General features: G+C 42.5%; 1 protein-coding gene and 1 pseudogene across 3 annotated transcripts; both read left to right on the top strand.

Moving 5' to 3' along the window:
* The first annotated feature begins 2,418 nt into the window (after window positions 1-2,418).
* Window positions 2,419-6,420, top strand: LOC311026093 (fasciculation and elongation protein zeta-1 pseudogene; annotated as a pseudogene). The gene is made up of 2 exons (XR_014599338.1): window positions 2,419-2,723; window positions 6,062-6,420. The product of XR_014599338.1 is annotated as a fasciculation and elongation protein zeta-1 pseudogene (transcript).
* Window positions 6,421-9,176: 2,756 nt separating this feature from the next.
* fez1 (fasciculation and elongation protein zeta 1 (zygin I)) lies at window positions 9,177-18,611 on the top strand. 2 transcript variants are annotated; one of them, XM_084029424.1, is made up of 9 exons: window positions 9,177-9,318; window positions 9,640-9,727; window positions 11,638-11,724; window positions 12,836-13,004; window positions 15,153-15,466; window positions 16,590-16,670; window positions 17,149-17,224; window positions 17,369-17,434; window positions 17,575-18,611. In XM_084029424.1, exons 3-9 carry the CDS (start codon window positions 11,662-11,664, stop codon window positions 17,589-17,591), a joined length of 786 nt encoding a protein of 261 aa, XP_083885550.1. In that variant the 5' UTR covers window positions 9,177-9,318; window positions 9,640-9,727; window positions 11,638-11,661; the 3' UTR covers window positions 17,592-18,611. The 2 variants fall into 2 exon arrangements, with proteins under 2 accessions (XP_083885550.1, XP_083885549.1); XM_084029423.1 differs by having other exon boundaries at window positions 9,251-9,270.
* The last annotated feature ends 3,301 nt before the right edge of the window (window positions 18,612-21,912 follow it).

The raw sequence follows: 21,912 nt of genomic DNA, 5'->3' as shown, positions 1-21,912 counted from the left end.
CATAGATTGTTCAGGCCTCATTGAATCTCATTATTGGGTTGAAGGTGAACCAATTGTAAAACAGCTGAATGTTTGAGTGAAATGACACCTGAATACACACTGAATCTGTTTCCATCCAATTTTTTTTAAAGTAAAGCTATTTCCCAACCGTGCTGGTACAAATCATTAAAAGTTCTGAGTGCTTTAGGCGATATTCATTAATCTAACTCCAATAAAACCAGCACATTTACACTTAACTCTGGTTAGTTGCCGCTAGATGAAAAGGACTCTTTATTCCCCCTTGTAGCTTGTGGAGTAATTCCTTTGCCAGTACAATAACAGTAAAACCATGGCAACTAGCATCGGTGCAATGCTGGGCTGTGAGCTATGTTGCCGTAGTAATGAGAGGCCTCTGACAGATCGGATCTCCTTTCTCCTCTTTTCAACCCTTTTCTTTCTCTTGTTGTGTGGGAAGAAGCAGCTTCTTTCCCAGACTAATGAAGTTGGTGTTTGTTGGCTGGTCGGTTGTGATGCTTCGAAAAAATAGTGTTTAACACTAATGATGATGACGTTTGTGTAGCCTACACATGGCTGCATGCCCGTGTGTTCCCGGTGTTAGGTAGGTAGGTGGAAATGAGTCTTCATTGATGTGAGATTTTTTTTTTATAGTGTACAGCATCCTACTATACTAGTATAGTGTGCAAGCATACCTGTTTTATTACATCACCATTTTTACATACTGTCATATGGTGTTTTTTATGACTTTTGTGACATACTATACTATGACGTTTGCATCATTTTGTTAAGGTTTTTGAGAAGCTATGATATTATTTTTTGTTTTTATCGTTTTAGACATACAGTAGGATTACTTTTTGTTCTCTAAATACTTTCCTATGGCTTTTGCATGATTTTTTTAAATATACAATGTGTTTTTTCTGACATTTCTTAACATCATATACAGTATTATCCATCCATTATCAACAACACTTCTCCTGTGAAGGGTTGCGGGGGGCTCATATGATTTTTAAAATACTAAGTGTACTACAATATTACTTTTAAAAAATCTATACTGTACTATATTTTTTACATACTACATTATAGGTGTTCATGACTTTTTATGACTATTTAGGACATCCTAACTAAAAAGTAAGAATTTTTTTAAATAACATTTGACTTTTTATGATATACTGTGTTCTTTTCATAAATCACTTTGGCTTTAAAATACTTTTTTCAACGTATTATTCTATTGATTTTGAATGACTTTTAATGATGTAACACATTACAGACACAGTCCTTCAAATATTTCCAGCTGTTAGCAGACAGTAGTGTCTTCAGGTCTACCTCTCCTCACCTTGATGTCATCGTCTCCCTCCAGTCTGCTGCTCCTCCCCCAACACCTACAACCAACAAAGAAGACAGTTCTGGAAATCAGAGATGCTGATATTCTTGGAAAGTGTTAATCAAACTGAATGATGCCTCCATGTCTAAAACAGAACACTCATATTTCAAAATTTTCAAACAGTTCACAAAGAAGCTAAAGAGGCCATTGAATTTAAATACGTTGGTTGCTTTCAAAATTCAACAACATTAACAACAACACAGTTGAGCTTCAGCACATGTTTTGGACAAACCTGAAGACTTCCCACATAAACACCTGCAACCGTACAGAAACGCAACATAAATGAAGTGATCAGACTCTTGAGTTTGAGTTTCAAGTTGAACTACCGTCACAAACATCCAAACCAACTAGATCTGTTGAAGAACTATCTCTCACTTAATTTAATTTCCATTTATTATGCCGTTAATTCATAATATTGAAACTATTAGCTGGTATGTGATTTTCACAAGAGTTGTGTCAAAATCACTCCCTTTCAATATATAGAGGACTTTATGGAGGACTGGAGGACTATGTAGGGGTCTATGTAGAGAACTATGTAGTGGACTATATGGATGACTATATAGAGGAATATTTATACTAGAGGAATATTTATACTATATAGAGAACAGCTACCTTCTTGGCATTTTTAATAGTTGCCTTCAGGTAAAGTAAAATCATGAAACAGAGTGTTTGGTTTTCTATTTTCAATTTTCAAAGCTATAGTCTTGAACGCTATATAGTGTGATATTAATTTTATCACCTTGTACTGTTTAAAATATTACATTCTCTTCTGGATTGGTCATTTCACTCTGACGTATAGGAGGAATAGGAGGAAAGGTGGTTGAAATAATCAGGATTTAACGTGTCATTTTGGCAGATAAATAATGTGCTACCTTGCAGCTCCTTCCCCCAAAGCTCCTACCCTCCCTCCTTCTCTCCTCATGAATATTGGGGAATTAATGCGTGAGGGAGGGAGGGAGGAGGCAGGGACAAAGGGAGAGAGAGAGAGGATATTGAGGGAAGAAAGGGAGGGGGTGAGGTAATGTCGTCAGAGTTGTGGCAGTGCGCAGGCTCGCTGTGAGCTGGGCTGGCTGCCTATTGATTGGAAAACAACGGGCTGTGGGAGGACAGATAAGGGTGGCTGTGGGCTAACGGGTGAGGGAAGGGATACAGACTGAAGCTCAGACCACGCTGCCATCTTTACCTCCCTCATTTTGTTTCTCTCTCTTTCACCCTGGGATGAACGTGACTGCTGCTGCTCGGCGGTGGGTTTTGCAGCGGAGGGAGGCTTAGGCACAGTTTCTCCTTGTCTGAGAAGATCCCGCCGTCACACCAAGCCACAACAACAGAGGCACATCGACTGCAGGTAATCCGTCTTCCTCCTGTCCCTCCCATCCTGCTCTTCATCCTTCCAGTCCTGACCTCTCTGAGGTCTTCGGTGTGTGCATCATCTTCCCTCCATCCTCGCCTTGTAACCATGGTTTCCTCCATCTCTCTGCTGCTCTCCTCTCCCTCCCCCACTCTCCTCTCTCTTCTCCCCGTGATGAGCTGATGACATGCACTTGCTTCATTTCCATTTATGCCTCGGCTGCCTGAATATTGATTTGAAGCGGAATCCATGTCAGTTGTATTTATGTGGGAATGAATGATTTTTCAGGCATTTTCAATACGATTATAATCATATTGCTGCTCGGACTCATATGTTGTTTGAGCCAAGAGTCGTTAGAGATGTGAGCAATAATCTCATTTCATATTTGTGACACAGCTGACTCACACTAATTCATTTAGACATGCTTTGGCATTGACTAAATATAAAATGCACGATCGTGCGCATCATCAATGCTTTTTTTTTTTTAAATCTGCAGTGGAATAGGTGTTGGATGTGCTGTTTGGTCAAGTAGCTGTGGCGATCCCTCCCACATCGAAACGGGCCGCATGTTTTGGCTCCCTTACATTAAATGACCTCTGGTGAGCTGTTGTGATTGGCTCTTGTCATACCTGCAAGCTTGTGGCGGTACGGAGAAACACACCTGAGACCACCAGCACCACCATCACGCTCTGTGAAGGTCACACACAGAGAAAGGGCTGACACACATCCCAGACACACACTATAGACATCCAATACCTGCACATCTCCACAATATCTGTGCTGCTCTCCGCTTTAATATGGATGCACCTCTCTTTGTGCTCCAACAAAATATTCCAACTACGCTAGCAGTAAATAGGCTGACTGGAAAGTGCTATTAGGAGATTCAATGTGTGATTTTTTCACCATGCCAAATTTTCAAGCAACAGTGCATCAGTGCCTCCTGCAAAGATTCCCTGTGGCAAGGTTAGAGTCGGCCCGCTAATGTGATTAATTTCCCTCCTGGATTCATTCAACAACGTCACTTTCTCAGCAGAGTAATTGGAGACAAAAGCCAAAATGAAGCAGATATGCAATTAAAAAAGAAAGGCAGCAGTACAGAGAGCAGGGAGCTATAGAGAGTGGATCTAATAAAACACTATCCGGCTGATGACGGAGCAGCACTTTGCTGAGTGGTGTGATGGGGAGGAAGAGGCTTGCACAAGCTTCTTTTTAAATGGGCTCCTCTGTACTCACCCACTCAGGCCAGGCCACGGTCCAGCAAAGCACACAGGAGGAAATTCGGGCCTCACTAGTGCAATCACACTGCGTCAGACAAGCTGAGAGAGATACAACTTCTCTCACAAGTCCGACTGAAGTCCTCCACAAGAAGGCTGCAGCTTCTTTGTGCAGGTTAACGCCCATTTATTTCTGCTGTTGAATTCATTTGGCACTCAGGCGCTCCGAAGTCCAAGGCCATTATTTTAATAATATACTGCATGTCAAAAATTGTCAAAAATCATAACAATCAAGCAAAAATAACGATCAGGAAGTTATTGGGAAGTTTAAAAGTCCCAGTAGAAACACTGCAGCGTCTGTGGAGATGCCAACAAATAAATTTAAATGGATTAATTCCAGACGAGTGAAATTTCTGTGAACATATTCATGATGATTTTCCAGCATCATTTAGTTGTCTGTAAAAAAAGGAAGTAAGTACAGTTTTACCCTAAACTGCACCATCGTTAAAAGTTCAACCAGAAATGGCATATATTTGTCTTACTGGTGATTCAATCTGCATGTGGTAGCTGTGATCCCCGGCTCCTCCAGTCCACATGTCATAGTGTCTGTTTGCAAGATACTGAACCCCAAATTGCCCTTGAAGGGACTGGGAACTGGGCAAATTAAACATAATTCTTTTTAATCTTGGCATGTCCTGTGCTACATCAACTACTTCCAGGCATCATCGCCATCAAACCACTAAACCACCGCTCCCGCAACTGCCAGTGTTTCCCTGTCCATAAATAAATGAATATCTGAAAAATAAATACACAAAGCACGTATTCAAATCTAAATTGTTAATATATTTTGAAGTAACTTTCTGAAGTCTGTGCTGTAAGATGTTTCCTTACACATTCAGTAGATATACTCACTTATAAAGCTGATGCGTGCAGTGAGATACATTAGAAGATGAGTCCATCTCTCTGAATCAGAATCATTCTCAGCACAGATATAATTATCTGGCTCCGTTTTTGACACAGTTTATAGAAGGATAGATTTGTACACCCAGATATGTATCATTAAGATTATCTACTGGTATATACATCTACACTGTGACCGTTCCTATACTTTCATGTCCCAGAAGCTTGGAAACCTCATCAGTTAAATCCCAGAAGATGCACTTAATTAACTGTAGTTTACCAGGAAAGCCAACTGGTTGGGTCCCCTTTGGGACCTGGTCCCCTTCTGGCACATCTACCTTGATCTCCTCTTTGTCTAGACAACATGGTGCCATTCCACATGAGGTGAGGCAGGCAGGCAGGATTTAGGAGGCGCCAGATAAATCCTTCTGGGGTGTTGGTCCATCTAACAGATGAGGACAGATTCCGATTTTTGTGCTTTGTCTGATTCCACACACATTTGCTGCAGCCAGTGGGGGAAGGTGGTTATGACAGGCCCTAATGCACACTGTTATGAGGGGCCCTAGTTACTTACTGCCTCTTTAAAGCTTGAAATTGGGCAACATCAACATACTGACCAGCAATCATCACTGGAGATGACAAAAATGCCACAGCAAATAAAAAGAATTGAAATGAAAAGAAAGAAAATTTGCCTTTTAGAGGGCATACATAGCAAATGGAACCTTCTTATTTTGACATGATTCTTCGAGGAACACAGGCCCGTCAGGTCATGGGCCCCAGTGTGCTGCCTCTACTGTGCTTCTGTCTCCTAAAAATGATGTTCCCACACAAACACACACTGAACTGCTGAATTAAATTTGGAGGGAAAATTTGCGGTGGATAACATTTATTCGACGTATCACAAATGAGTTTGAAATGAGTTTGTGGAAGTCCAAGTAGGGAGCAGGTCTTGGTGGTGGACGGGTCAAAAATGCAAAGTTGTTGCACCAGGAGTGTGACAACTTTAGTGTTGCCTGTGAACGGGGTAAGGGTTCGGGTGAGATTGCTGTTTAGTTGTCTTGTCATAATTTTGAGGAAACTGGGTTGATACATACGTTAACGCCCCCTGGCTACAGTAGTGGTGCTGCTTCATTAAACGAATGCTGATGAAACTTAATACATCTGTTTTATAAGCTGTGCAAATGCATTAAAGGCTATATGACCATCCCTCTCTATGTGCAGGGCTCAGAGATTACCAGACGGGGGACACCATGGAAGCCCCTCTCGTATGCTTGGATGAGGAGTTTGATGACCTCCGGCCCTGCCGCATGGACGAGCTGGACCACCCAGCCCTCAAACACACCTCCTACTCCACCACCACCACCGTCCCCCTGGCCACAATCAGCCGCGAGGACTTCTCCGAGCTGGAGAACTTCTCTGAGATGATGAGCTTCAAGTCGATGGAGGATCTGGTGAACGAGTTTGACGAGAAGCTCAACGTTTGTTTCCACAATTACAACACCAAGACGGAGGTCCTGGCACCCATACGCAGCCAGTCTCACAACCAGGAGGACGAGGAGAGGCTGCAGGATGAAGAGTGAGTGAAAATCGTTTGTCAAAATATACACTTACTACTAATAATACGGGGCTTTCAACCACATGGTATGCCATTCACCAGTCTGTTAATGGATTTGATTCAGTCTGAACTAAACTGGCACATATTAATATCAATATACACCAAATATACATAAATATTCTTGTTTTGAAAATAGAAATAACTTGAACATAATTTCATAAATAATATAATTACTTTATATTTCTATTTGAACTTTTGCATTTGGGCTTTGTGATGCACCCAGGCAGCAACCTCCGGATCTTGAACCATGAAGCTAACTTTGTTAGCAGCTTCACACCAGAATCCAGATGGATCCTGATCCAGTAAGGTTGCCGCTCTGCTGCTTGTGTTCATCAGATCCACCCGTCGCTCGTCTGCAGTCCAAATATGGTCACTTCCTTCACTGATTGCAATCATTTCTAGATAACAACAATTCAAATGCCGAACTCTGGGTTTTAAAACTGTAGTCCACAAACCAATAGGCGGCGTAACCATAACTACGTCCACTTCTTATAAACAGTGTATGGATGCACCCTACTAGGCCATCACAAACGATAGAAATGACTGCAAATACAGGGGTGGCCAGTGGTGCAGTGGTTAGAGCAGCCACCCCATGTACAGAGGCTTAACATCCTCGACGAGGTGGTCCCAGGTTCGACTCCTGCCTGGGACGTATTTCCCGCATGTCATCTCCCTGTTTCCACACCGGCTGAAAAAGTAATAAAAGGCTTGAACGGTGCTCTAGTCAAAAAAGATATCACTGCAAATGAAATTAAATAATAAAATACCAAAGAAAATACTTTTCCTCCAGCAGTTTAAACATGAATCCCTTCCACACCACAGGCTCAAGACCTAAACAGTGTCTCAGCACATGACAAAGGCCAAAATATGCCCACACACACACCCAGTCAATCAGCAGCATGACCCCACCCTCCCCAGCTCCTCAGTCGGCCTACTGCTGAATTATTCAATGTGCAGTGTTGTTCGCCTCAGTAGGCTTCGGCACTGTGGGTCTCTGCCTCTCCGCCAGCTGAGAGCCGGATCCTCCTCCTTTAGCCAACAGAAACACACACAGTGTCTTCACGCTGTGTGGATGTGAATCGTGCTAAAAATAGTCTGAGTGTAGGTGTAAGAGGAGAGCATTTTGGAAAGGAATCACATGATTTTCAAACGCTATTAAACTGCCGTTGAATATGAGTCAAGCTTTGACTGATGACTGAGTGCAGAACACAAGGGGGTGGGTGGATGTGAGTACTAATCTGCATGTTATGACCGACACATGAATCTCATGCTTTAGCCTGTTTGTTGTGGCACTGATGAAGAAATAACTGTACTCACATATATTCCAGTCAAACAAGGGAATAACAAGGGTTCAATCCTCCTCTTGTTGTATTGTTCCTCTATGTTCATGACAATTCCTGCAAATTACGATCCCTATTGTAATTTATAATCAGTGAGTCTCATTCACAAGATAGTTTTTCACTTGGAACAGCTATTAATAGAAACTAAAACCGCTCTGATGTTCATAACACTGAGGACATTGTGTTGTGTTATTGCAAACAGGGTAAATGTCTCTTTTCACTCCAGGGTTTTATAAATCACATAAACATCAAAAATGTAAATGTGCAAAAGCAAACTAGAGCAGTACAATTACATGTTGGCCTAATCCCTGCAGTTGCCGATGTCTCTTCAGTGGCTGCAGGCCAACAACTACAGCAGGACAGCTTAGTGACATGAAGTTCCCGGTCCTGCTGGCCAGATAACCAAACCATGTGACACATTCATGAGCTCTGAATGTGTTGCTGTGGTTTGTATTGTGGTGATTACTGTTTAGATGCTATAAAATGTCTTTTAATTGCTGAGATTCGTTTCATTTAACAGGTTCAGTTTCATATAAAGGGAAAGAAAATGTTTGAAAGAGACCAATTCCATTATTGTTCCTTACGCAGTACACAAATTGCAGTTAGCTTAGCTTAGCATAACATCTAGAAACAGGGTAAGAGTTAGCCTGGCTCAGTCCAAAGATGTAAAAATAAAATCTGCTTATACCAGTTAATTTCTAATCCTGCATAACCCACTGTAAAACCACAACATTTCATTGTTTTTTACCAGTTACTGCGATCATGCTAAGCTAAGCTAACAAGCACTAGCTCTCCAAGAAAGTGACATTTCCAAAAACTATTGGGATAAAGTTCTATGACATTTGTACTGTATTTTTTCAAGGTTGCTTTTCTTATTATTGGTGGTATCTTTTTATATATATATATAACTGTGACACGATTGGACAGACTGAGTGGTTGAGTTCACATTATTGCACAAATGAAATAGGATAAATTCATTATAATATTGCTTAGAATATTGAAATTGCACAGTAGTGTATATTGATACTATTTCAGAGTTGTATGCTGCTAAACAAAAGCACTTGTGAGCAGAATTCTGATCTCAATTCCAAGTTTAATTTAGATCTTTTTAAACTGCTTAGCAGGGTAATAATACATTTATATAACGCACAATGCATTTTAAAAGTATAATTGTTTTAGCATTTGTTGAAGTTTACAGTTCAATATATCTTTTAAATTTCCATTCTGGACTTGTTATTGCTGGTGCATACGGTAATGAGATGCAGGCATGGCTGGTGAGGTCAGCCGTGAGCTGAATGGGGTCCAGTGTGTGTCCGGGTGTGGGCAGCGCCACCGGGAGCAGGGCAGCAGGCCCGAGCCAACCTCTTAGTGGAGGAGGAAAAACCACAAAGGAGACTTCTCTCCCGGTTGTATGTCCCTTGTCCTCGTCCAGACGCTCGCTCTCGGTTGCAGCCAGAGTCCACTGGCACGATGATGTGAGAAGCTTTATCTCAATCTTTGCTAAGGACACCTTTTACTGAGTAGTAAGCTGTTTTTTTTTTCTCTTGTGCATTGTTCCTGTGCAGCCTCCAGCTCTGCATATTGACCACCATCATTGACTTTCCACATTGAAATATTGACTGAGTTGCAGGCTGCAAAAGACTGAGTAGACCTCCTTAGAACGGAGGAGATAAAACAACGCACCAGACTCTGGCCTAATGCTGTTATATAACTGTCCAACTACAGCGTCTGTTCAGATGGTAGCCAGCCTTTAGAGCTGAAGCCAAAATACTCTCTTGATGCCTGTAGTGTGGTACTTGCCATTGCTTATGTGTGCCTGTGTGTGTCTTTGTGTCGTTTTTCAGTGTGTGGGACGCTCTGACTGACAACTACAGCTCCACCTGGGACGCCACCGACTCAGAGGGACTCAACGGCAATCTTTCTGAGCAGGAGGTACACGTCACTCTGCATCTTCGGTTTAGATCTGCTATTATACCCAACCATGAGTAAAAACATTTTTTTATTCTTTAATTTTTCGTTTCTTGGAAAAAAGTAACCATTTAGGTTACCCCTTTTTAGTTTATTATTGTCTGTCCCACAAGTTGATAAGGTGCCATATCATTCTATGTTCATGTTTTTATAAGTGTAAATGCATTATTTTTCATTTTGAGATACAGCACGGAGTAGCTGACTGTTTCATTCTTTCTGAGGCTTAATCTCATGCTGACTCTTGAAGACATGCTTGCCCAACCTTGACTGGCCTGCTAGTCAGCAGTCTCCCTCCTCCTCCCCTCCCTAAATTGGCTGTCAGTCACATCCAACTGGACAGCCGCACTTAGCAGTCGGGCCATGTTTGGGCTGGTCAAGGCCAGAGCAGACACTTTAGGCCCAGAGACAGAGGGTTGTTGTGAACATGCATCCTTGTGCTGCTCCTGTCTTGTCTTTAGTTGCTGGGATCCTCTCTAAGTTGAAATGCTTTAAAACAGACCACCAGTAAATATCTCAAAATGGACACAAGGGCACATATTTTATTATTTATTTTGCAATTCCTTACTTTATTGTATTTTTTCCTATAGAACCAGAAAATAAATCTGCTTGCTGTGTCCTGTTTGTTCTATAAATCTTTCAGTGAACTAGTTTCCAGTTCTGCCATATGAATAATTAGACGGACATTAATGTAATTAGACTGAACATCAACAGCCAGGAGCAGCTCTGGGATGTGGATAGACACAGCGATGCTTTGAGCTAAACGCTAACATCAGCAACCAATGACAATTTGAACATGCTGATGCTTACCATGTTCACCAGCTCGGTTGAGCGTGTTCGCATGATAACAGTGTTAATCACGAAATGCAAAGTGATTGATGGGAATGTCAGTTTTCCTGATTTTTGATCATAAACTCAAGTATCGGACCAATGAAAACTGTCTTACCTGATGATGGCAGCAGCTGAAATGTTGAAGGATCAGCATTGTCAGTTGTTGATTCCTTTCTCAAAAACCACAATGCCAGTGATGGCGTTAAAAGAAAAAGCCTTATACAGGCTTCAAACGTCCTTAAAGGTGCATTCTTTCTACTGGCCATCAGGGGGCGACTCCTCTCTGATTGTATAGAAGTCTCAGAGAAAATGAGCCTACTTCTGACTTGATTTATTATCTCAGTAAACATTGTAAACGTGAGTTTATGGTCTCAATCTCTTGTTTCAAGTCTTCTTCAATCCAGCATGATGTTCATTTAGTACATTATGGTCCATTTAGAGTCCAACAGACCAGAAAACAGGGGATGGGTACCGACTTGAGCCAGTTTAGGGTGTTTTCAGTGCAGGAACGTTTATGTCAATTCTGGTTTAACAAAAAAAAAAAAACAAGATGGCGATGACTAAAAAGCCAAAGTTGAGGTTTCAAAACTGTAGTCCATAAACAAATGGGTGACATCACTTCTTATACAGTCTCTGTGGTCGGACCAACAGATCCATACCTACAGCCAATGTCACAGATTATATAACATTACAAGTCACTTTTCTACCACACTGAATGAAAGTTTTCACATTTTGAAAATGAGTTCATAAATAAGTTATTACCTATTTATACAACACTTTTACAAATGGAATATTACATTTCTTTTTAAAGTGATACTAAATAATGTAAAACCTTTAAAATATTGAATGATGAGACTTTAAACTGAGTGTGGCTGATCACGTCTTCCCAGTGAAGTTCTTTTGGAAAATGATTAGGGATTTAGTTTATTAGAGTTTAACACAACTAAGCCCTTTTTTAAACTCTTATTCCCCTCATTTTCTTCATGACATACTCATAGCCATCACAGCCAATTGTTTTTTCTCATGTTTCGTCTCACGTTCTGCAGATCCACGAAAAAGAGGAGGAGGAGATGAATGAGAAGAATGACAATGCCAACTGCCTGAAGGAAGAACCTCTCATTTCAGCTGATCAGGTGTGTGTGTGTGTATGTGTGTGTGTGTGTGTGTGTGTGTGTGTGTGTGTGTGTGTTTAATGCAGCTCCAGGTCCAAGATGAATGCCTACACTGCTCTCAGAATGGTGCGTGGGTCCTGTTTATATTTTACCTGACACTTTTCACACATGATGCTTTTTCATTTACATTAATATCATTTTTGGGATTTTTTGAAGTGAAAAAGTCAATGGCAGGACAACATTTTAAAATCAATTCTACACCACAGGTAACTAACAGGCATCAACCTCCTTTTCTGAAGAGTGAAGACATTGCTGAAGTGAAGTGATTGACATTTCACTTCCACAGCCGCGTTACCGTTGCTACTACGTTACCAGTTAGCTTTAACACTTAGATCAATATGGTCAATTCCTTTACTGGTTGTAGAAATTCCAAGATGGCGATGGCTGAATCCAATATGGCGATGGCCAAAATGCCTAACACGAGGCTTCAAAACCACAATGTCATGATGACTAAAAGAATGAATATACAATCTATGGTAACCAGTGCAGGGAGGCCAGAATGGTGGATAGAGCTCATACGTCTCAATCCTGTAAGAACTGCTGTATTTTGCACAAACTGGAGGCAGTCCAGTGTGAAGGAGTTCTGATGATCTGGAGGGCTGGAGACCAAGGCATGTATGAGGGCTTGTTCTTCACACATTGAAGGAAATGATCTAATCGTGGCAATGCTCCTGGACAATTATATCATCAAAGGACCAAGTAAAGATCCATGAGGAACCCCAGATACAGTCTTTGCATTGTGACATTCCTAGTTTGATTTGGTCCTTTTTGTCTGCATACTTTTGTGGAGAGGCTCTTTATCACTTCCGATAAAAGGACTGGAAACCTGTTGGACAGCGTGACGTGTTGGACTGCTCTTATATTGTGCGGGTAGAAGAGTTTACATGGACGCCTTCCTAAATCCAGGTCTGCCTCTGTGTAGACATCAGTAATGGATTTAAGTGTGATATAAACATATACAGGAGGCTTCCAGCATTTTAGTGGCCACACTCTCCTGACAAATGGATGGTTATGGATGTGTGTGTACTTACCCCTGACTCTTCCGTCCATCTCTCTTTCCCTCTCTACAAAGGTCATTGAGGAGATAGTGGAGATGATGGAGAACTCTCCAGATCCCGGGGAAACTGAGGAGGAGGAAGATGAGGAGGAGAGCAGCCACTGCTCCTCCAGGACCAACCCGTCCCTGCTGGAGGAGATCAGGCAGCTGTCACTGGCCTCCAACAACAACTGCTCCTACGAAGGTAAAACTGAAAATTAATAATCCATGTTATTGTTTTTAACTCACACTTGGACAGCAGTTGTGAAGAGACATTTGTTCATTTTCTCAGCTGGTCTGGATTGTGGACAGGTTGTATTCCTGTTGAAAACACTGTTTCTAACAACCGGTTCTCACTGCCGAGGCGTAAAATAATGCAGACGGCCCGGTCAGTTTTCTGTGGCGTCTGACACGCCGCTCGCTAATTTAGCATGTGATCGTGTCTTTTTTGACAGCCATTGCATTATGGGCCGTATAAAATAACTGACAAACACAGGACTTTCACACGGGAGACTGCTGTTAGTGTCCTGTTGAAACTAAAAGTACACATTGGCGTTTTGTATTGTCAGTCATTAGTGAATCTTTAGTGTCAATACTCGCATGATAGGTTTGTCACTCGCTAGCCATGTGAGTTAACATCAACCACACCCTTTTCCTAAACCCAACTTTGTGGTTTGGTTATGTAAACTTAACTTCTGAATTCATTTTGAAAGGGCAATGTGCATGTAACAAATGAACGAATAACATATGTTTATTGACACGCCATGACTCGGCCGACTCTTCTGGACACCCTTCTTCGGCCATTATGTGATGCGTTGCAGTGAGCATGTGTTGTCAACTTGTCGTCGTAGAGTTGCTTATGTGAAAGTCTTTCTAGTGACAGTACCCTTTACATTACGTCTATTATTTCTCTTTAAAGCTAAACATCATTAAAATACCAAAGTCAACCAACACCCCCACCCCCTCGCCTCAACAAAGTCCTTGCCATAGGCTGGACATAAATATCATCCCTATTTATAGCAGATCCAACATGAAGGCCAGTCACGATTAGTGCATGGACAACATGCTCAAGGCCAATCATGTATGAAATGCAATATATACCCGTCTTATGTAACAAGTTGTTTAATCTCATATTCAGTCTTCAAATCTTATTTTTGGGTAGAGATATATGGAGAAATATGCATCAGCATTTGTGTTTACTTCAGCCAACAGAGTCACAAGGTCGGCCCCACATGTCAGGTTTTTATTTAGTGATCCACATGCTTAGATTGGTCATCTCATGTTTTAGCAGGCCCATAGGTGAGAGTTCAAGAGAACGAGGTGTTTTCTGCCATAAGGCACCCCGCCGCTGAACATATTGGAGGTCCATCTGGTATTTGTCCAGTCCACTGTGGGAATGTATCTTTTAGGTCAGCTGTATACTCTCCACTGTACATGAATTCTAAATAGCTTATTAAAGTAAAATATTAATGCTATTTATATAAGTTCAAATTCTGACTCACTTGCTTTGTTTAGAAACAAACTTCATTGGCATGATTTTGATCATATGGGCAGAAATATAATGTGAGTGGTCCTCACCCTAAGGACTGGGATCGTCCTCATGAGATTCATCTCTAACTTTTGCCTTTTTGCTATGAAACGCTGTTTTTACGCCTGAAGCCTGCCAAGATTATTCAACTGAACCAATGTTCAAAGGGAAATGTCCCTGTGAACTACCTACAACTACCTACAATTAATGTCAACCCAAGTGCAGGCACAGATACTGAAACAGGTGGCTGATCAAAATGAAGGATTTATATAACAAAAATTAGAAACGTGCAATTGATTCTTTAAGTCAGGGGAAGGCAGGGACTGAACCGGGGAAATGGAGCAGGACGAGGAAGGTGATACAGGGGGAGATCCAGAAGATCCAGGAGAGGGAGGGTTGATCCAGAGAGGTCCAGAGATTCAGGAGTGGGTCAATGGCAGTTGTTGGGCTGAGCACGTCTGCAGGCGGGAGTTAGAAACATATAACAAGGCTGGAACTAGACTGAGTAGGTGATCTGGCAGTGTGGTGGAGAAGGAGCCCAGGATTTAAAGCTGCTGCCCAACACCGAGCACCTGATCCCACTCCTGTTATCAGACTGAGTGTGAGAGGAAGAGCTTCTACAACCACTCATAATGTGAAAATGCTCAACTTTTTCTTGATCTTTATGTGCAGTGAATGATATTCCCACATAAATCATGTTAGAATAAACACTTACAGTCAAGTTTAGCTCCACTCATTGTGATCATGGTTTATGTTGTTCTATGTCTGAACCTGTAAGATGAATTACTTTTGCTCAAACCCAACTATCCCTCTCTCCCTCTGCAGGCCTGAGCCTGATGCCCAGCTCAACGCTTGTTGAACTGCTACAAAGGGTAGAAGCCGCCATCCGTGACTACTCCGAGCAACTGGTCAGCCAGCTGGCTCGGCGTGAGGAGCTGGAGTTTGAGAAGGAGGTGAAGAACACGTTCATCACGGCCCTCATGGAGGTGCAAAACAGGCAGAAGGAGCAGCGGGACAGCAGCAAACGCCGCCGCCGGGACAAGGCCCTGAGCCTGCAGGGGGGCGGGACGCCAGCGGTCAACGGAGGGAACACGGCTTCCACGGGCCACACGGAGAAGACGGGGACCATGCCTGTCAAGGTGAGAGGCACGGGTCTATTAGCTATACACATCTTTACATTATATACATTCATTTTAATTGTATTTATACAACCCCAAATCACTAATTAGACTCAGGCTTTCATCTGTCATCCTCTGTCCCGGGAACCTCAGTCCAAGGAGGAAAAAACTCCTGAAAGAACCCGTTTAATAGTGAAACAGAGGAGGATCCTCTACAGGATGGACAGAAGTACAATGTCATGTGTACAGAATAAACAATAAAACAAACAACATAGTCAATCAACTCATAGAAATAATTTATGTAATCAGAGCAGTAATAACAGGAATGGCAGAAATAATAGTTAAATTACTCACTACTAAAGACAACAGCAGCAGTGGATATAATAATAATAATAAAAATAATAATAATAATAATAATAAAGAATACAGCAGAAATAGAAAATATTAAAAATATAATAAGCGGGTGTCTAGCTGGGCCACGATGACAGAAGGTATAACCACGATCCAGCTCCACAAAGACTCCTGTTAGTTAGTAACATGCATTTATGTGTGTGTGTGTGTGTGTGTGTGTGTGTGTGTGTGTGTGTGTGTGTGTGTGTGTGTGTGTGTGTGTGTGTGTGTGTGTGTGTGTGTGTGTGTTTACAAGGGTTTTGCCTACCAGTGCTCTCATCATTGTCACTATAACAAAGTGAATTATTCCATAGTGGGCCGGATTAACTAAGAAGACGGCGAGTTACAAACGTGCGCGGCGGTTTGTGTTGAGTTAACTCAGACGCACGGTGCCAGACAGCGCTGCCTCTTCCTCCCTCTGACTGGTTGCATAATGGGCGTCAGACCCATTAGCCTCTTAAGTAGCTTCCTGGAAACATCCTAAAGTGACCAGTTGTCTGCATACAGTAACAGCCCAGTCCAGTCTACCTCTCCAGTAACAGGGGAACAACCTAATGGATCTTCCCAAAGCTGCAGCAGCTTGGTACCTGAGGCTGCATGAGTGTCTAGATGCAACGTAAACAATAAAACTGTCAGTATCTCACTGGTTCAGTGTGTGTGTGTGTGTGTGTGTGTGTGTGTGTGTGTGTGTACTGTAAAGTCAGCTGTAACTGGTGTTAACGGTCTGTTTCTGTGTCCTGGTTGTGACCTGCAGCGTTTCAGCATGGAGGGACTGTCGAACATCCTGCAGACGGGAATCAGACAGACATTTGGAAGCACGGGGAATGAGAAACAGGTAAGGTCAGAGGTCAGATGCTACTTCAACATACAAACATAATGGTTACGTGATGAGAAGGGACACTAGACATTGGGCAGCAGTATTTCCCAGCAAATGTCCACAAACGAAGTAACTCACACGGGTCATTTGTTGATAATATCTGGCCTTATGTATCAGAGAATGTAACTGAAGCAGACTTACAAGCCATTGCATTTTAAAGGGAAGCAAATACATGTTATCGTTTATACACAAAAGCTCTACAACCTGCTGGTAAGCTTAGCTTAGCAGCCTGGTACTGAACAAGAAGCACTAGCTGTTTAGTAGCCTTTAAGCTAACATAATCTCCTGGCTGCAGATTGATATTTAACATAAATATGAGAGTGCAGTGATCCTTTCATCTCACTCTTGGCAAGAAACACAATCTTTGCCCAAAATGTTCAACATTTAATTCTGGGATTATGTTCTGTGTGTGAACATTGACCCTCTCTGTCTTCAGTATCTAAACACAGTTATTCCATATGAGAAGAAAGGCACCCTTCCATCTGTCGAAGACCTGCAGATGCTCACAAAAAGTTAGTATCCAGCCTTATTATTACATTTATTATTATTATTATTATTATTATTATTATTATTATTATTATTATTATTATTATTATTATTATTATTATTACTGAGTGTATGGCCAGTGTTGATAGGTGTTTTCTGTTTGCCTGTAGTTCTTTATGCCATGAAGGAGGACAGTGAGAAGGTGCCTACACTGCTAACCGACTACATATTGAAAGGTAAACAAAAACACAAACCACCAACGGTGAAAATGACAGAATAATTTCAGTTATTGTGAAATAGAACTTCCTCTTTTCCCTACAAGAATGAATGTAACCTCATCATATCTAACGTGTGATCCACTGTTGCTCGTCCCCAGTCTTGTGTCCTACCTAAAGCACGGCGAGGCAGGGGCCCCAGTGTGGCGGAGAACCCTCCTCGACCTCTGACCCCAGCTGCATGAACCTCCCATCTTTTACCATTATCAACCATGGATCCTCACCATCGACATTATTGTATTCACCTCAACTATGACTACTGCCTTTCGCTGAGCTCACCTTCTCCCTTCCTGCACATTAAAGCTCAGGCCAGACCCAAAATGGCCGCCGTCTAAGTGGGACAGCTTCTCCCACGTTTAAAAGGACTTCACTAACGGAGCATGACATGCTATTAAATATCACCACTTTGGTACAGCGATACAACATTATCGTTGCTTTCTTTTCTTTCTTTTTTTTTTCTCTCTTTCCTTTAACAGAATCTCAATGTTGCCAAGTTTTGACTCTTATTTACAAACTGACCTCTTAACCACTGGGTTCTGTTGATTGTTGTGTTCATTGATTCATGAGGACTTCTCTGTAAAAATAAATGCATCCACAGCTGATCATCTCCCTGCATTGTTTCAGCTGAAAACAGCGATTCATTTGAATACAAAAGCCATGCACCTTTTTCTGCCAACTTAGTACTGTAGAGAAGAAACACATGACTATTACGGGTGCAGTGCAGTGCATTGTTATGATTTTTACTTTGTCTTTCTGCTTCACTATCTGAATATCCAGTGCTCTTCGGACTTTTTTGAATTTCTTTGAATTTTTATCTAAATATTTGATATAAACTCTGTTGATTTTCTACTTATTGTTAACTGTGTCATTTGGGCGAAAGGCTTCTGTGCAGTCCACCCTGTTCAGCCATGTGGAGGTGTGTCAATGGGTTCCCGATATATCATCCCCTGATGATGGGGGGTGGGCTCATTTCAATAAAGGCGTGCATACTTGCTTTTAGCATATTCATGACTTCTTTTTGCGCCATGTAGGTGAATGTTACATCGCTAATCGCAAATTCTAATAAACATTCTACCCTAGCCGTGACTGCATCTGCTTCTTTCTGTCTGTAGCAGCTTAAGTCTTCTACGCTGATGGAAGATGATCAAGTCCCAGCAGCTTCACACTGTCAAGTGGATGGGCTTACCTCTGTCGCATCAAGGATGATTTCTGGGGGGGGAAATATATTAAATTATATTAAATTAAATTTAGGTCTCCTGATAATGTATCTAGAAATTTACCGAAACCCCATAAGCTTCATTTTAATTTTTGTCTCAGGACAACAATGTGACGAGTAAGAAAAAACACCAAGAAAAGTATGATTTCTGTAGGAAAACAAGCATGTGCATTAGAAATGTTTAGAACATAAATTGTTTATTATTATTAATAATGTAGTGGTACGAGGCACTATTGTCCTAATAAACCTAGTTTGGCTGCACCACAGCCCCTCTGGTTTATTAGCCAATCACTGCCCTTACCAAGGGGATAAAAGTAGGCCGTGTCCCTCCTCCCGACCTCTGGCTCCTGCCTCTTCGGCCCGCCCACTTCCGGGTTGTTGTGTCTGCCAATAGCATCAGACCACAGGTAGGTGCACGCTGCCGTGCTGTTTTGCGTATATTTGTCTGTGTTTCATTTCATTAAAACCGTCGCTCTTTAATAGATCCGGCGTCTCCACCGCGGTCGAGTTGATCATTTGGGGTTGTCTACTGCTGCAGACCAGAGCATTGGTGAGTGATGACATGCTTCTGTCATTAGGTGCTAAGCTCCTCCCCTGCTCCTCTCTCTCTAAAAGGTATGTGTCCACAGGGGCGATTTTAAATGCGAGTGGACGGCCGCTTCCCAGTATTGCACGCTTGGCGGGTTGCCACTAGAGGATGATTGACAGGCGCTCTCCTTCAAACAATCATGCGGACAGTTCATGGCTGCACCTGATTGGACGATCGCTTTCACAGCTGTCCTGTCTTCTCCGGAGTTCACGTAGAGCAACATGGCGGCTCGTTTGGAAACTTTCTCTTATTTTACGAAAATAGTTCACCGAAAGGTGTTTCTGAAAACATTTTAAGCGAGAAATAAGCTATGCAGTTGCTGAATCTGTCTTTATTTTAGATCGACAACATTCAGTTTAGAAGATTTCCGCGACCGTTCACGACCGTTCGCGAGCGTTCCCGAGGCGGCGAGTCGAGCCCGCCGCCTCTGATTAGCATAAAGTAGATTCGACTTCAACTTTATGCAAATGAGGAGCGGCCAACTCGCTCACCGTCTCTCGACATTCGCCGCGACGCTACCAGAATGCATTGCACGGCTTTTCACATAGACAATAGGCAAATTCGACTTGATGTAGCCGCCTGCAGCGCGCTACCTAACGTGATGTATTGTGGGTTGAAAGCGATGCATGATGGCTAGAATTGTGTCCGACTTAAGGTACGTTGTCCACAGGCAGCGGTGGTTCTCCGCGTCCCATTCTGGTCCAGACCGAGACCTTTCTAGTTCTGGTCCGGGTCCTGTTCATACCGACTTCTTATTAACGAACTAAGAGGAGTAAACGTGACGTTATACGGACTCATTGATTGGACAGATTCTTGCATCAACAGGAGGGGGGGTTAAAGGTGACTGACAGGTGTCAGAAGTAAAGACGTTCTATTCTCAAGTTGATGTACACATACTTGTGTATCTGAAAAAAGTATGGTTAAGTACTTTCTACAACCTTACTATTGCCCCGATACATGAGCACTTTCTTTTTTTAACTGACTACACCAAATGGCCACAAGATGTCACTGTTGCTCAATTCTTCACAGATCAGTTTGCTTTCACAGCAAGTGATCCAACAAACCGAGCTCTGCGGATCGACTAAGTTCCGGTTTGTCTTCTCTATGTTGACCCACATTGTCATTGGTGGTTGCATTGTGTTTACAGATACAAGCCATGTATTTGTTTTAAGATTAAACTCAAGTTTATCTCTAGAAGTTATGTTGCGTCTTTAGCGCCGCCGCTAGCCATTTTGGTGCCCTAAGCAGAATTCCTTTATAATGCCCCACCCCTACCCGAAAAACAATTTTAAGGCACGCAGGTGGCGGAGTGGTTATAGCGCATGCCTTCAACGTACGTAAGCATACCCCTGCGATCTCGTCCGAAGGTCTTTTGCTGCATGTTATCTCTCCTGTTTTTCATATATGTCCACTACTTATAAAATGCGTCTATGCCTGAAAAAATCTTTAAAAAAAATAATGCACTTTTGGGGATTGTGTTCTGCTTGTGCGTGGCTCGTGCCTGGTCTCGTGCCTCGGCAACCTGTCTGTGTCCGAGCAGAAACGCGCAACTTTGCCGCGAGCTGGAACCGGAGTTGGGGCTGCAGCTGGTCTGAGCGACGAGGTCCCGGTGTCCCGCCGTTTTGGTGTTGGACGCGGAATCCGGTGCAGCTGTTGAGCAAAGATGATGAAGATGGTGATGATGATGATGATGAACGGCCCGGCGGCTTGTGCAGGCACTGGGGTCTCGCCATCATTATGTCTACTGCTGTGCGCTCCCCTGTTTTGTGATATACCGATAGCCTACATCTTGATCAATGTTGACCATCGCTCAAAATGCTTCCGAGGGGGTATTTGGCTGGATGTCTTGGTGGAAATGACCTAGGGTGCGTTTTACTCCGAACCATCACTTTAAAGATTTTTTCAGGCATAGACGCCTTTTATTAGAAGTGGACAGATATGGAAAAACAGGAGAGAGAGGGCGATGTGACTTGCAGCAAAAGTATACGTAAGTACATGGCATACGCTCTAACCACTCCTCCACCTGGCGCCCCAAGACTGCTACTTTTCGGGGGAGGGGCGGCATCATAAAGCAATTCTGCTTAGGGCACCAAAATGGCTAGCAGCGGTACTGACCGAGCTGCTTATAAAACCAACAAAATGGGGAGAAGTGGACGACGCGCTTTTTGTAGTCCATTGTTGTAGTTTCTCCAGCGCAGACGCACGTCAATCACCGGATCATCAGCTGTCAATCATCAGCAACATTATAATTACGTAGATAGTGAAAGTCCGGTCGAATTCTCTGAGCACCGCGGTTGACTTTTCCTAAATCCTTTTCAGTTCTCCTATCGCCTTTCCTTAACCCCAAAGAAGAAATAGGAGTTAGGACCTTATTTTTTGGCTATTCGACTGCACCCGGGGACTCATGAGTGTAAAGCGCCCTCTTGTGTTGTTTCAGTGTTACTGCAGGAGACTGAGATAATGGATGCTTAGAAATGATATTTGTCCCTTCATTTCCTGCTCATATAGCTGCCAAGAAGCTCACCAATACATCTGATACATTTACTGATGTTTTGTGTGTATTTGTTGGGATTGTAAAAGCATCCTAACATTTCAGGGAAGTCTCTGACTTAACTGAGTGCAGCTGCCCTCTGG

Source organism: Eutrigla gurnardus, assembly GCF_963514095.1.
Source record: "Eutrigla gurnardus genome assembly, chromosome: 15".
NCBI lineage: Eukaryota > Metazoa > Chordata > Actinopteri > Perciformes > Triglidae > Eutrigla > Eutrigla gurnardus.
This window is presented reverse-complemented; position numbering and strand designations above follow the sequence as displayed.

What these genes read in the sequence shown, in the direction of transcription:
- fez1 (XM_084029423.1), top strand. An exon ending in GCAATCTTTCTGAGCAGGAG is followed by an intron (nt 9,728 to 11,637) that starts GTACACGTCACT and finishes CACGTTCTGCAG; the next exon opens with ATCCACGAAAAAGAGGAGGA. An exon ending in CTCTCATTTCAGCTGATCAG is followed by an intron (nt 11,725 to 12,835) that starts GTGTGTGTGTGT and finishes CTCTCTACAAAG; the next exon opens with GTCATTGAGGAGATAGTGGA.